Source organism: Phaseolus vulgaris, chromosome 9 (assembly GCF_051622355.1).
Source record: "Phaseolus vulgaris cultivar YP4 chromosome 9, ASM5162235v1, whole genome shotgun sequence".
Lineage (NCBI taxonomy): Eukaryota > Viridiplantae > Streptophyta > Magnoliopsida > Fabales > Fabaceae > Phaseolus > Phaseolus vulgaris.
Window position 1 is genome coordinate 21658519 of NC_143506.1, and position 14187 is coordinate 21672705.

Genomic DNA, 14187 nt, shown 5'->3' on the forward strand with positions numbered 1-14187 from the left:
TAGTATGCAAGAGTTGCGATTTATAACATCGTAAGAAAAATGGTGATTTAAAGCAACGGTTTCAACTAACATAGACAATTATTATATGCCTTCTATTCGTCAGGTATAGAAAATTTGATAAAAGTAACAGCTACTACACTAAAATTCGGTTAACGAGGGCTCTTTGTTGAAGCATACAAATTGCCTTCAATAATATTTGGTTAGGAGCTAGGCTAATGTAACGTTCTCTACTCAACCGCATTGTTAGACACGTTATGGTTAAGACACGTTATGTATGGTTAACTTAAGAAAACCGCATGCGGAGTAGCGTCAGGGCAAATAAGAAGCTTGGCCAGTGCATCACTAACAGCAATAAATCTATCTATATTTCGTAGAACGTTGCAAGGACATTTAATTACAAAAATGATAGCAAGTGAACTATTTGATAGAGAAGGGGATAAGAAGAAAATTGGAAAGAAAAAGTAAGGGACATTCGGCTTCGTAAACCTCTAAACCTACCTGATATCACGTTAGCTTGACTGCTCAAGATCAGGAACAGATGTTGGGTGAATATTTGATTTGTTGGGAAGTGGCCCTGAGGACTGTTGCTTTAGGAACCTGGGTCTTTCTTCTCCCTGCAAGGAAGCCACCTTCTCAGGAACTAAATGTGCTTCCAACTCAAGTTCTGGTTTTCTCTTTACCTTCTTTGTTAGCGCACCTTCTGCAATCCTGGCATCATCCAGGGAACTGCTTGAACTTCCCTTTGCTTTTTCTTGTTTTATACCATTTATTGGACTGGGTACCCGGCCAGTTGGGCTTGTATTAGAAACTTGCTTGCTCCCACTACTGGACTCAGGAGCTGATCTCTCTCGTAGGATCTGCTGTGACGTAATTGAATTGGTATCAAATCGAACGTTCTCCTCTTGCTTAGGTACCAGCAACTTTTTCCTCTTAATTTTTTCTTGGTCCTGACAGCAACCAAGTAAACCCATGAGAAAAAAATCAACTAATATCAAATCCTGATTATCATCTGGGCATAAAAAGAATCAAATGTTATTCTTTCATTTTTAATAAGATTCAATCAACAATTATTTTCCCTATCAAATGGAGAAAATACCTAAAATCCACTGAAGATACCATGACAATTTCCTCCTTTTTTATGTTATGTACTTTGCAAGAAGGTTTAGATCATACGTTAGCTAGAAATATGACCAAATTATAATATATAAGTGAAACATTACCTTACAAACAGGTTTTATAAGTTTGAGTGATAGACCTAAATCTACTTTCTAAGATGATATTAAAATCTATCCTAACAAGGTCTGTTGGGTCTATTATATCACTCACTATCAGACCAGACCTAACTTGGTGTAAACTTCACCGTAAAAACTAATTTTGTAGAGTTGAGTTAGGTCGAAATTCACTCTCTAATGAAAAGGTATACAGTATGAACATTCAAGAGAAATTAAAAGAAATCAACACTTAGGAGGCATCATGAGAATAAGAAACATGATCCTTGGAGCAACCTAATTCTGTAAGCCTAACAGCCTCAGTTGTCTGAATTAACATCAACTTTATAGTTTGCAAAGCGATATGTCCTTCCAATAGAGAAGATAGATGTAATTTAATAGGATACCATGAAATGAAAATGGAGACAGAAGTTTCCACTGCCTATATGATGTTCATTTACAAATTTCTATGGGTAATCATTTCTAAAACTTCCAATACAACAAGAACAATAGCTTTATCCCACTAGGTGATATCAGCAACACGAACCACAATGCCACGGGACTCTATCAAAAACCAAATTCTCAAGGATACTATTTACTGAGATCACTTTTAATAATTTCCTCCAATGTTCCTTTTAGCCTCTCTCTACCCGTTTTAGTTTTCACAAAGCTGAAAACCCTGCAATATACTTCCTCACCGAAGCCTTTAGTGGCTTTCTTCGCACATGTCCAAATCACCTTAATTGATTTTGTTTTAGTGTCCTCAATAAGTGTCATACTAATATCTTCTTGTATACAATCATGGTCTATCTTGTTCTTTCTTGTGTGGTCAGACATCCATCTTAATGTATTTATTTCTAAAACCTTGTATGTGGGGAATACAGCAAAAGGAAAAAAGCATGAATAAAATATAGAGATCCTTCTAAACAAGAAGTAGGCTGTCACAATCAGAATTATGAGCATGAATAGTATGGCCTTGGGTTTTGAAGCTCTGTTCTGCTAACAGACACAACTTCATCTTAAAGGTGCATGTGGGGTTTCAGTTTAGCTTGGTGTTTAAATAGAATGCAGCTGCTCAATTTTGACTACGCACATGAGTGTCTCCCTCTCTCCTCCACAAAAGGCTGGATTTTGGTTCACAGGACCCTCACCTTCTAGCATTATATTACCTAGATCCAAGCCTCCAACACCCCCCCACCCCATTGAAAAAAAAAATATACTTCCCTTGCCTTCACGTTTTGCTTTGATTTCTTATTTTCCCTTCCCAACATCCAAACCTAGCTTCAAAATTGGGAAACTTTAAAAAATGATCACAAAAATAAACAAGGGTTAGAGGCAGGACCTTATGGTCCAAGTATTAACATCTCCCTTCACTAAAATGATCTTTGGTAAATTATGACCTTGGCAAACCAACCTTAACTACCGTCCCAGGAATGTGTAGTTCCCAAAGTGGCAATCCTGTATAGGATTTTACAGCCTAGAGCACAGACAATCTTCTACGGAGAGAAAGTGGGGTTTGAATAATGCTCCAGTAATATAAAATATCATTATTAACTGCAAAAGGCATACCTTATGCTTGTTGTACAGTGCTCTGCGCCTCTCTTTTGCCCTGCAAATTCCACGTTTGATCCCATGGTTGTCCATGTAACCACTGGGCCATAGTTCTGCAAGCTGAGGAAGACAAGAAAATTGAAAGTTAAGAATATATATATATATATATATATATATATATATATATATATATATATTTGTTTCTAGAAATGAAACAGATTAACTTCACACAAGTCACAGCAAAAACTAAACACATTAACTATTAAGCGGAACTAATGCCCCTTGAAAGACAAGAGTTGTTTGTTGGGAAAAAAAGTGGTAGTCAAGAAAAGTTCCCTGAATGTGTACTTCGTAATGCTAATAAATTCTCAAAATAAAATTGCTAACATTTTATTCATATACGAACATAAAAAACCAAGTTGATTTGACATTTTGGGCCTCAGCATAAAAAATACAATGCAAGCAACTCAATAGCTCTGAAAAAACAATATCGAGAGGAAGAATTAGAAAATTTGAACCACCTCATAATACAACTTTCTGATCTGTGGACCTGCATTTTCATCCAACCCCTACAGCAATCACAAGCAAGGTTCAATAAGAAAGCTTTATCACAACCAAGAATTTCAAGATAAATATCTATAGATCAAATCTATACATCAACAAAAAGATCGTAGAGATCACAAATCTTGTCCTCCAATGCAGCATCCATGGCAAACTTTTTCTTAGTAATTGCTTTTCCATCAGGACCAAATTCTTGAAAATCACCAGATGCTTCACCTTTCTGCTGCTGCTGAAGTGCCCAAAAACACCATGTGTTCAAAATTAAAATATCAAAATATCAGTTGAGCAAATATATAATTGAATCTCAATATACAGTGCAAACATAAAAGGATATAAAAAACACAAATTTTAGTATCCTAACTAAAACCGATCAAATCCATTTCCAATGATCCATTAAGAAGAGCAACCAGAAAAAGGATGACAGGATACATAATATGAATTGTGATGAGGGGACATGAACAATAATAATGAACCAAAAAGGCTACAATGATTAAGAACATGCAAAACATACACCAAAGAACATATCACATGATTCTGACAGATACCACAACAATTTAAAGAATCTCAAGCTACATATTCTAGACAATGTGAATTCATCAGAATTGAACATGATGTGAAAATACAACACATGTAAGCCAGTTTACCAATATATGATAAAAGAAGCAAAAGCAAGTGAAACTACAGTAAACCTTGGATTCAAGAGTTGGGGGCTGCATCTTAATCATATCAACAACTTCTTTCTTTATTTGTTGAAACCTATTATCCTCCTCCTGCTTTGCGGACAGGCCCATACTGATCATTATTTTTAAGTTTCTCTGCAGAAGAAAAACACTGTATGAGAAAATAAGTACTTTCAGGAATTAAGAGAACCTAAATATACCTAAACCACACTGAATAAAAAAATAAATATCAGTTATGAAAATTATCAAGATACTACGAGATTAAAAACAAATGATAAATTAGAGGTGAAATTTTTAGTACTCGTTAAGACAGTTCCAATTGAAATAAAAGTTGACAGTATTATTACTTGTTAAGAAATATAATATTATGATAGCTTCATAGTCACATCACATTAAGGTACTCAAACAAAAGCAAAACGGAAAAGGAAAATTTAAGCATTTTTCTCAGAAAATCACCAAAATTAATAAGTCTCTCAATGTACAATCCTAACTAAACATGCAAATGGTTAGGTCAAGAATGCACACAAACCATATTTTTATTATTCTTAAATGATATCCTAATAATTAAATTAACTCAAAATGTACAATAGCGTAGAAACAGTAGCAATGGAACTTGAAATAGCTTTTGGGTTTCAACTATATATGTGAGCTAGAAGAAGTGGAGGGGAGATTGAAGTTGGAAACTGAAACAACTAACGTTAAAAAGTTGCAGTTTATATTATTCAGGCTGCAATACCTTTAATGTTCTTAGCTGAATCAGATGCCCAAGAATACTCATAAGACGGTTAATTAACTCTTTTGATACTTTCCCATGGGTTGCCTGATGCAACAAAAGCATATAATTAATATTTCAGTGTTCAAAATCCTTAAGTAAACAGTATAAAATAGAATAAATCTACAGAAGCATAAAATCAAGAAAGTATCATCTTACCGCCAGTCTTGCAACTTTAGCAAGTTTTAGCTTTATGTCTCTGGGCAACCTCCTTTTGACAGCATCCTGGTTATCCACTGCTGGTGGCCTGGCTGTAACATTATTTTAAAGGAACAAAGGAAAAAAAAAAGTAAAATTTAGCATTAGAAGCAAACATTTCACAATTACTATCCCATGTTAATTGTGAACATTAATTTCCGATCTTACATTCTGCAACCATTCTTTCCAACTCACGAAGAGCCTTTTCAAGCATAGAAGTTTTTGGCCTTACACTGGAACCCTCTTTCTTCTGCATGTTTTCAGATTTCTGCGTAACGTTCAAATAAACTCATGACCAAGATACAAACCATTTGAACATATACCCATAAGCACAACCATCATTATCTCTATCACAGTAATTGAAACAAGATGTATAGTTCAAAAGTTCTAGTTAAAAGGATAGTTTACTTTGTTATTCAATTGCTTTTAAATATAACACACCTCATCCCATGTATGCCAACATCCTTTAAATAAGGCAACTGTCATTTCAAATGAAAATCATGCTTCGTGACAACCAAGAGAAATAGTAAAAGGCCAGGGTAGAAGCAGTAAAAGTACAGAATTAATTCATGGTATGTTTAACATCTGCTAGCATCAGCAATGCTTATTCTATTGCCCTATTAATTGGCTCATTGTTGGGGAGTTCGTCTCTCTTTTCATCTGACACAAGGCATGAGTTGGATTAGAATATATTTGGAAGAAAAAAGCTTTTCCAAGAATAAAAGCTGTTCTTAAAAAATCTGGCATGTTGGTAAAAGCAAAGTGATACAAAATGAAAAGGTTTCTTCTACAGTAAAAGGTTTTGATGCATGTGATTGAACACTATCAGCTTATCTTATCTTTTGCTTAACATTCATTTTTCTCATTTTATCCCCAACAATTTATTATTTTAAATATAAAATCAACTACCACAAATAACTTCATACACCATTTTTGTAATTTTACTATGAAAATTGATTCTTCTATGCAATGAAATCAAAATAGATTATCTTAAAATCATTTTCCACCTAACATAATCAAACACAAGTGATTTCATATAATAAATAGCAACAACAAATGAGTATAAACATATTGAATATTGAAATGGGAAGTGGTTTTATTGAGTGCTGAAATTGCCCCCTAAGTTGCAATGGAAAGTGGTTCTATTGAGAGAATGCACTTTGGAAAACAATTGTTGAAAGTAATACAGTGCAGAGGACCTCTTTTGTTGGTATCACTGGTTAATTCAAGTATTTATCAAATCAAAGTTGAAAAAGGGAGCATAGAAAAGCAAACAAAATAAAAACTTACTATTGCTTGGGTAGCAGACTTTCCCTCAGACAAGTTAAGATCTGGCAGTTCACACATACCACTTTTTTCTTTTGTCCGTATAATATTTTCCAAATCATCAATACTATTTGGGGGTTTTCCAGGTTGGGATTTGGAATGTGCATAAGCACTTTTTTCATTGTACTTCTGATGAGATGCATCAAACAATCCAGTTCCATCTTTACATTTATCACTAATGTTCTTAGATTGAAAAGCTCCTATCTTTTGCTTGTCAGCATCTTTTGCATCTGTTACACCAGGAACATCATCATTTGGTGCTTTCAAAGAGATTGAAGGGTCCAATGTCAGTTTACTATCAACAGTTTTCTTTTTCGAAATAATTCCAGAGACATCTGACCGATTCGAAAGTTTCAAGTCTTCATGATGTTCATCGTGTGCAACCAAATTCTCAGATGAATTTAACATATTTTTTGCCTGTAGTGAAGCTGCTTTGCCAGATGCTGGCCTGCCAACTTTTACATTTTTGTTTGATCCATGACCATCATTGTTCTCACCAGCATTCTTCAATACATCTTTTCTGCGCCTTTTCTTTGGTTGCTGGTTAGGTAGTGCAGGAGGCTCATTTCTTGTAACATAGAAAGGAACAACAATCAGTAAGAATAATTTCTGATTTTGTTGTTAGACTCTATTTGATCCCATTTTCAACAAAATATACTCAATAAATTTCTACAAATTTGTTCTCAGTTGAAAAAAAAAATAGTTTTCAATAAGACAAATTCATGTCAATGTTGTTAGAAACACAGAAAAAACTTATAACACAAGATTATCTAATAAAGATAAGCATGTTGATAGATGTCTAAAAAAGCAAAAAAGTTATAACTGATGAATAAATATAGTCAGCAGCAAAAAGGAGAGATTATTTAAAAGCAAATACAATAAAATGACAACAACGGACCAACCTCACATTGATCAACAAATAAAAAAAAATTAAGTTGAAAGTGACCCTTCGATGATTTGTTTTAACCCTGTGTGGGTTGAAAAGAAAAAAAAAATGCAATTTTAAAAAACCGCAAAACTTACATGCGTTCCAGTTTCCCCCTGTTCACAAAGAACCCATCATGTTTGATTGCAGAATTATCAACTTCAAAATATTCATCCTGCATAATGAACAGTTTAAGAGCATAAAAAAATATGAAAACAAAAAGCCCATCACCAAAAAGAGTACCATTCCTGTCTCAGCAATAAAAGGTCAAGAGAGTCATAAATAAACCAAATAAATATGTGAAGATACCTACCAGTTCAGCATCATCTATAAAAGAGTCTTCAGTATCATATTGATCATCATCAGGAACATCAAGCAGATCCTCATCGTCACTACTATCCTTGCCCTGAAACAATTTGGTATCCCATTTATTCCCAATGAGAAGCTACAAATTAATACTTAAAAACACACATGTACAATATTAATCAAAGGTTCAGAAGACAAATTCATGCTGCTGATAAAGAGCAAATACCATGTAAAGGCGTTCAATCTTCTCTATTACAGCACTGAAACGGTTAGGCTGAGAGGGATCGTTTTCTTCACCATCAACAGGTTCGCCCTAAAAAAAAATGGGCAGAGACTTCTGAGAATTGTGCAACATAAGACAATGCATAATTCAAAAATGCCAATAAGATGGATTTTACAGCGATATAAAATATAAAAGAGCCTGGAAAATAATTTTGTGGGAAGGGGATGGTGCATGGAAGGATGAAATGAGAACTTATCAAAAGCCTACCAAACCAATCACAAACAACATAATGAAGAATTGAGAAAAAAAATTCAAAACAAGAGAACTTGAAACCAGAATAGCCTGTATGTCAGATTCTGGTGAAGTACAGCATATCTACAACTGCAAGTACATATCCACTAACCACTACATCTTACGTTATCCTCAAATATTAAAGACTACTAGATCTTAGTAATCCAACCGTATCTATTAATGAAAGTGTAAAACTGATATCATAAAATTTTCAGCATTATGCAAATATGCACAGAAGGAAGAACCCCGGAAGTATGATAAACAAGCAGATGCTTGTTAAATAGGGGGAGAATTCCTGCAAATAATAATGATTAACTTATGAACCAATATTATTGCCTTAAGGTACTGAAATAAAGTTCAGCACCAAACTCCGAAACTACCTCGTAAACATCAAGAATCACCTTACAGAACAATTGCTCTTACATTCCTGTTTCACATTTTAGTACTCGGATTATACTGCTTTTTTTAAAGCTCAGATTGATCATACCATTTTACATCTACGCAACTCATATAAGCTACATGGTGTCCAGTAAACACCGGAATATGAACATACATTAGGGTAAAACGAAAAATACAGCACCATTCAAAATAACGAACTTAAGTCAAATAGGATTGATAGTTTCCAAGGGCAAAAAATTCCAGTTTGGCACAAAAACCCCTTTCAAACCCGAAATTCGATCCAAAAACAACACCGCACCAAAATGCAAAGCATCGAAGCAAAACACTAACGGCGAAAGCTGAAAATACTTCAGACGTGACAGCGAATTGACAGTGCTGTCAGAACAACATCGAGAGAAAAACAAGCGAGATGAAAGAAAATTATCACCGGAGCGATTGCGACTTGTTGCGGTGCCGAATTGGATCCGATAGGCTTGTTAGAGTCCTTCATCAGCTTCTTCCACGAAACTATGGTCGTCTCGCCAGGCCGGAGCTCCACCGTGAACATTTGCCGGTCGCCTTTCTTCACGAACGACGACGACGCCCTCTTCTCCTCCGCCATGGGAATCCAATTCACCGACGATACAGAGATTCAAGAATTAGGGCGCGAGGAGAAACATTATACAGAGAACTAGGGAATCGCGCGGGATTCAAAAATTAATTGCTGAAAATTAAAGAAAATCGAATAAATGGAGTGTGTCTGTTGGGGTTTTAACTGCAATTCGAGTTTGATTGTAAAAAAATTCTTGCTCGCTCTTTTCCGAGAAAAAAAAAAACAGGGAGGGAAAAGGAAACGGGTCGGGTTAAAGTAAAACTGGATTGGAATAGCTTTATAATAGTTTTTTGTTTGGATACCTTTACTCTCACTGTTATGAACTATGAGGTGTCTGCTTTCAACAAGAGTGTTGTTTGGTTACATCACATGCCGCTTTCGAACTAGAGATAATGGTTCATCCAGGCTTATTATTCTCTCGGCCCAACTTCACCAAACAATTATCGTACTCATAAATTTTTTGACCTAACAATTATCAAATATAAAAGTTTTTTTTATTTTAAAATAATTAAATTTATCCTATAAAATAAATTCAAAAACTAAGTGATTTTTGCCATATTTTTTTAACATATTTTACACTTCTTTTCCCTGATAACTTTTTTACTAAAATCTACAAAATAAGAAAAAATCATTCAATAAGATAGTTCTATTTTTTAATAAATTTAAATCAAAGAGAAATACTTTTGTTATTAATATAAGGTATCTAATAATCTCATGTTATTAAACTATAGGCAAAAATTACTTTTGTTTTTTTTATCTATTTGGTAATGTATGACTTTCTTTTTATAAAGTAGTACATTTTAATTTTGGTCATAATTAACCTTATTTAATATTAAATATTTATTAATGTCCTTCGTTCATAAGACATTGTATTGGAATATATACACATATATACTAATTCTTCCAAATTCCATATAAATGTTTACAATTATTAATTAATTTTTATCTTATCTCACATTGTTACTTACAAATATTCCTGAAAAACTGTATTTTATTCTCACTGTCTTTCAAAACTTGTTAAGTCGACAACATTAATTAATAATACTTCTGTGCAAAATTATTATTTGGTATGCACATTCATATACTAGTATTCATATAATTTTTATTATTAATTAGTCTAGTATATTACTACCCTCATACTTCCGTCTAAAACAAGAAAATACTACCTTCACTTATATGTATTAAATTTTACTAATTTGTTAATATTATTATCTCTAAAATGCGATTATCTTAAAATCAAATGCACTTTATGATATAAATAAAAGGAAAACATTAATTAAAATTATGGCATTTTAAGAAAAATATAAATAAACAAAAATTAAAAATTGAGAATAAGAAAAAAAATGTTTGTCAAATTATCTTGGCAGGGACAAATTTTCTGATTTTTTATGGTTCATAATAGGACAGATTTGGCTAGATCCTGTTCTCAAAAGTTCAATCCACACAAAAATTGATAGGGTTCATGTTAAAACGAATATGAATATACCACAATATTATTGATTTTTTTTTAATTCTTAAAAATGTAAAATTCAAAAACTTCTTCATTATAGAAAAAAAAAATTTGTTATTTCAAACCATATAATTTAAAATATAATTTATATTTCAAATTATTCTAAATATAAATTTTATATTTTAAATTTATAATTTAAAATTTAGATTTATATTTATATTTCAAATTATAAATTTAAAATTTAGATTTATATTTCAAATTATAAATTTAAAATATAATACAATTATTCAATCATCAATTTGTTTGCCAACTCACCTCCAAGCCACCGCATGCCAACTTGTTTACAGTTTATTCTTTTATATATTATATATAATATATCAAAATAGAAAAATAAAAAAATATACTTTTATATTATAATTCAAATAATAAATATTAATACTTTTATTTTTTATTATTTTTTTAATTAAATTTAAATAATTATCTAATTAAAGACATTAATTAATATTTAAAAAATGTTCGCATAAATACTTACCATCATATCAATTAGTACTGATTTTCATCTAACTTGTTTTTGTGAGTAAAAAATATACCAAATCTAAAACAAAATATATTGATTCCTAAATTTTGTTCATACCAAATTTAGTTGAGATATATTTGTTCACCTTTTAATATACTAAATGCAATCTAACAATTCATCGTCATATTCTACTATAAATTTAGTCCATTAATATTAGATCATTCTTATCAAACTTCTTTAGTCTATATGTTCAATTTTAAAATGTATTGACTGTTGAATTGGGTCATTTAAACTTTCAATTGTAAATTGTAATGACCTATATATTAAATCACACATTCCAAAAAATATTCAAATGTTAAATATTAAAACTTCAATATAATAAAATTAATAAAAAATAATTTAGTTTTAATTTAAATTTGCAGTATATTTTTTTAATTATTATAATTTGACTAAAAACTAAATTGTATAGATTTTTAATTAAAAAAATGTAATATGTTAAAAAATGATAAAATAAATAATTTGATAAAGTTTTTGCTATCCAAAGTATCAATGTTACATGAATTTTGGATGTTCAATAAAAAAAATGGACATTCAAATATTAATATTTTTTATTTATAACAACAACATGTATAAGTCATTTGGCCTTTATTTTTTTCTTTCACGAGCATTCTCAAACTATGAGTGTGTTAAAATGGACTATGGATTACAAGTTAACTCAATGGATTAACGAGATTCCCACTGTCCCTGTCTACTGTCCAGCAAAACCACAACCAAGGGGCTTGGTGGAATCAGCGGGAAAGAAGACCCTGTTGAGCTTGACTCTAGTCCGACTTTGTGAAATGACTTGAGAGGTGTAGGATAAGTGGGAGCTGGAAACAGCGAAAATGAAATACCACTACTTTAACGTTATTTTACTTATTCGATAAATCGAAAGCGGGACGCTGCCCCTCATTTTGGACCCAAGATCGGCTTCGACCGGTGGATCTGGGCGGAAAACATTATCCGTGACTTAAAAATTATTGTTGTTAAAACAAAGTTTATATAGAAAATTATATAAGTTGTCGTTTATAATTTTGCGTATAAATCAAGATTCTAATAGTTTTCTATTCTTATTTTTTTTGTCTTAATAGATGGTTTTTAGCATGACCTGATTTATATATTTTTTATAGTTAAAAATGAAAAAAAAAACTAATTCATAAATTAATATTGTTTTATATAAAAAAATTGGTTAAACGAGATTATTTAGTTTCAACTTCTTTTAATATTATCTCATACAATTTGTTGCATTATATAAGAACAACACTCATATATTCTTGATTGTTTATTATACTATAATTTAATATTAATGAATACTTAATAAAGATATTTACTTCACAAACAAATGAAGATAGGGAATTAATTAATAAAAATTACAAACAACCTTTAGGTGCAAACATGTACACTTATGAGATTTTGTACTTACTCGACCTCTCAAAATGTTATATTTACTATATGAGCTAAAAATTAGAAAGAAAAAAAAACAAGTTAGGGAACATTTAAGTAATATATATACATAAGTTGATAATGTAATTACCAATCAATTATTTGTTTGAGTAAGCGAGTGACTTCTTGTGCAATAAGAAGAACCACATAGCATTGTGATATTTATGGATATAACAAGTAACTGTTAGTGACGCCTGCATTGAGAAAATTACTAGTATAACTACAAGTGATGGATTACTAATAATTGACGACTTAAAAATTATATTTACTCATTAATATAAGGTGCAAATTAAATTTGCCCCCCTCTAACTAAGTAGTTGGTGATGTATGTATGAGTTTCAACTTTCTTATTTCTCAAATGGTTAATTAATTGGGGATCCATATACATCCTATTTTCCCTCATTAATACATACTTCGGACATTAATACATACATCCTATAAGTATAATTATTAAAGCATAATTAATGATTAATTATATAAAGTAAAATCAAATAATGTTTAAGAGACTTACATCATCCATACCGGAATGATCGATATGTTAAGCTCCTGGTTGCTAGCTACAACCTCTAATACATCAAACATGTGTATGTATAGTGGGATGTCATTATTTTTTCCAAAAATAGTAATATTCCACATCCCACGAAACATCCATAGGGTTTGACTTATAGCCACAACAACCTATAATAATGCGGATATAGGATTGTCAGTAGAAAATGCTTGCTTATTTCTTTAAGAAATTGGTTTCTGATGTCTTGCTGCAAAATAAACAACATTTTAAATAAATTAAATGTACAAATGTATTCATAAATAAATAAAAATTAATAATTACAATGTATATTTTTTGCATATTGGATATGTTTTATTATGACCGTTAACATTGTACTTTAACAAATTCTCATATACAAGAAAGTCATTAAAGGTGCAAAATAACATGAAATGCATATTGAAAGTTTCATTAGTAAACCCGTCAAATACTTTAATATCTTGATCTCATAATAACTTTAAATCTTTAATTAGGGAACTTGGATAAACATTTATATCATTTTCTATCTGTCTTTAACCGGATATCATCATAGACAATCACTACAAAATAATGTGTAAAAAGTGACGATTTTAATATGGTGATTATTAATAACCGCCACAAATTTATTCAGTATTATGTCAATATTAAAATAAAGATTTAGTATTTATTCAATATTAAAATTACGTCAGTTAAAAACGTCACTACTTACGTATATTATGGTGTCAGAATTTTCTTCAATGATTGTAAATTGCGACAGTTATAACTGACACTACTTACATATAAAAATCGTCACTACTTACACTATGTTTAAAGTGATGGGTGTTGCGGTGGGTAACATAAAACCGTTACATTAAACTTTGTGGCGGTCAATTCTATGGCGGTTTGGGAAACCACCACAAGCGTATATTGAGGCGGTTATAAACGCCACTTTATACGAAAAAATCGTTACAATATACAATTTTTTTTGTAGTGAACATCATATATTTTCGCTTCATGCACAATCCAAAAGGTAAGTTGTAAATAACTAGAAAAATGGGCCATGAAATGTGGATCGTAATCAACTTAATAAAGAGATTCATTCCATTTGTAACTAAATCAAGTCAAATATTTATTGACTTTGTACCGAACCCGAAAAACTTTTATCATCATTTTTTTTTCCATTTCATATAATCAATAAGACGAC

At 31.4% G+C, this 14187-nt stretch overlaps 1 protein-coding gene across 3 annotated transcripts; it reads right to left on the bottom strand.

Annotated features, from left to right (window-relative positions):
- Positions 1–343: 343 nt before the first annotated feature.
- On the bottom strand, positions 344–9412 carry LOC137822957 (wound-responsive family protein). 3 transcript variants are annotated; one of them, XM_068627995.1, is made up of 14 exons: positions 8868–9347; positions 7754–7840; positions 7535–7627; positions 7320–7396; positions 6261–6864; positions 5139–5238; positions 4932–5023; positions 4737–4820; positions 4010–4135; positions 3415–3549; positions 3281–3328; positions 2778–2879; positions 681–947; positions 344–614 (listed from the first exon to the last, which is right to left on the bottom strand). In XM_068627995.1, exons 1-14 carry the CDS (start codon positions 9039–9041, stop codon positions 510–512), a joined length of 2094 nt encoding a protein of 697 aa, XP_068484096.1. In that variant the 5' UTR covers positions 9042–9347; the 3' UTR covers positions 344–509. The 3 variants fall into 3 exon arrangements, with proteins under 3 accessions (XP_068484096.1, XP_068484094.1, XP_068484095.1); XM_068627993.1 differs by having other exon boundaries at positions 344–947; positions 8868–9412; XM_068627994.1 differs by having other exon boundaries at positions 344–947; positions 3415–3546.
- Positions 9413–14187: the final 4775 nt, after the last annotated feature.

Excerpts from the sequence above, each read along its gene's own strand:
- LOC137822957 (XM_068627993.1), bottom strand. The coding sequence starts at position 9,041 with ATGGCGGAGGAGAAGAGGGCGTCGTCGTCGTTCGTGAAGAAAGGCGAC. Across the intron at positions 4,136-4,736 it reads TTCAGCTAAGAACATTAAAG|AGAAACTTAAAAATAATGAT; the intron begins GTATTGCAGCCT and ends TTTCTTCTGCAG. Across the intron at positions 948-2,777 it reads CACTGTACAACAAGCATAAG|GACCAAGAAAAAATTAAGAG; the intron begins GTATGCCTTTTG and ends GGTTGCTGTCAG.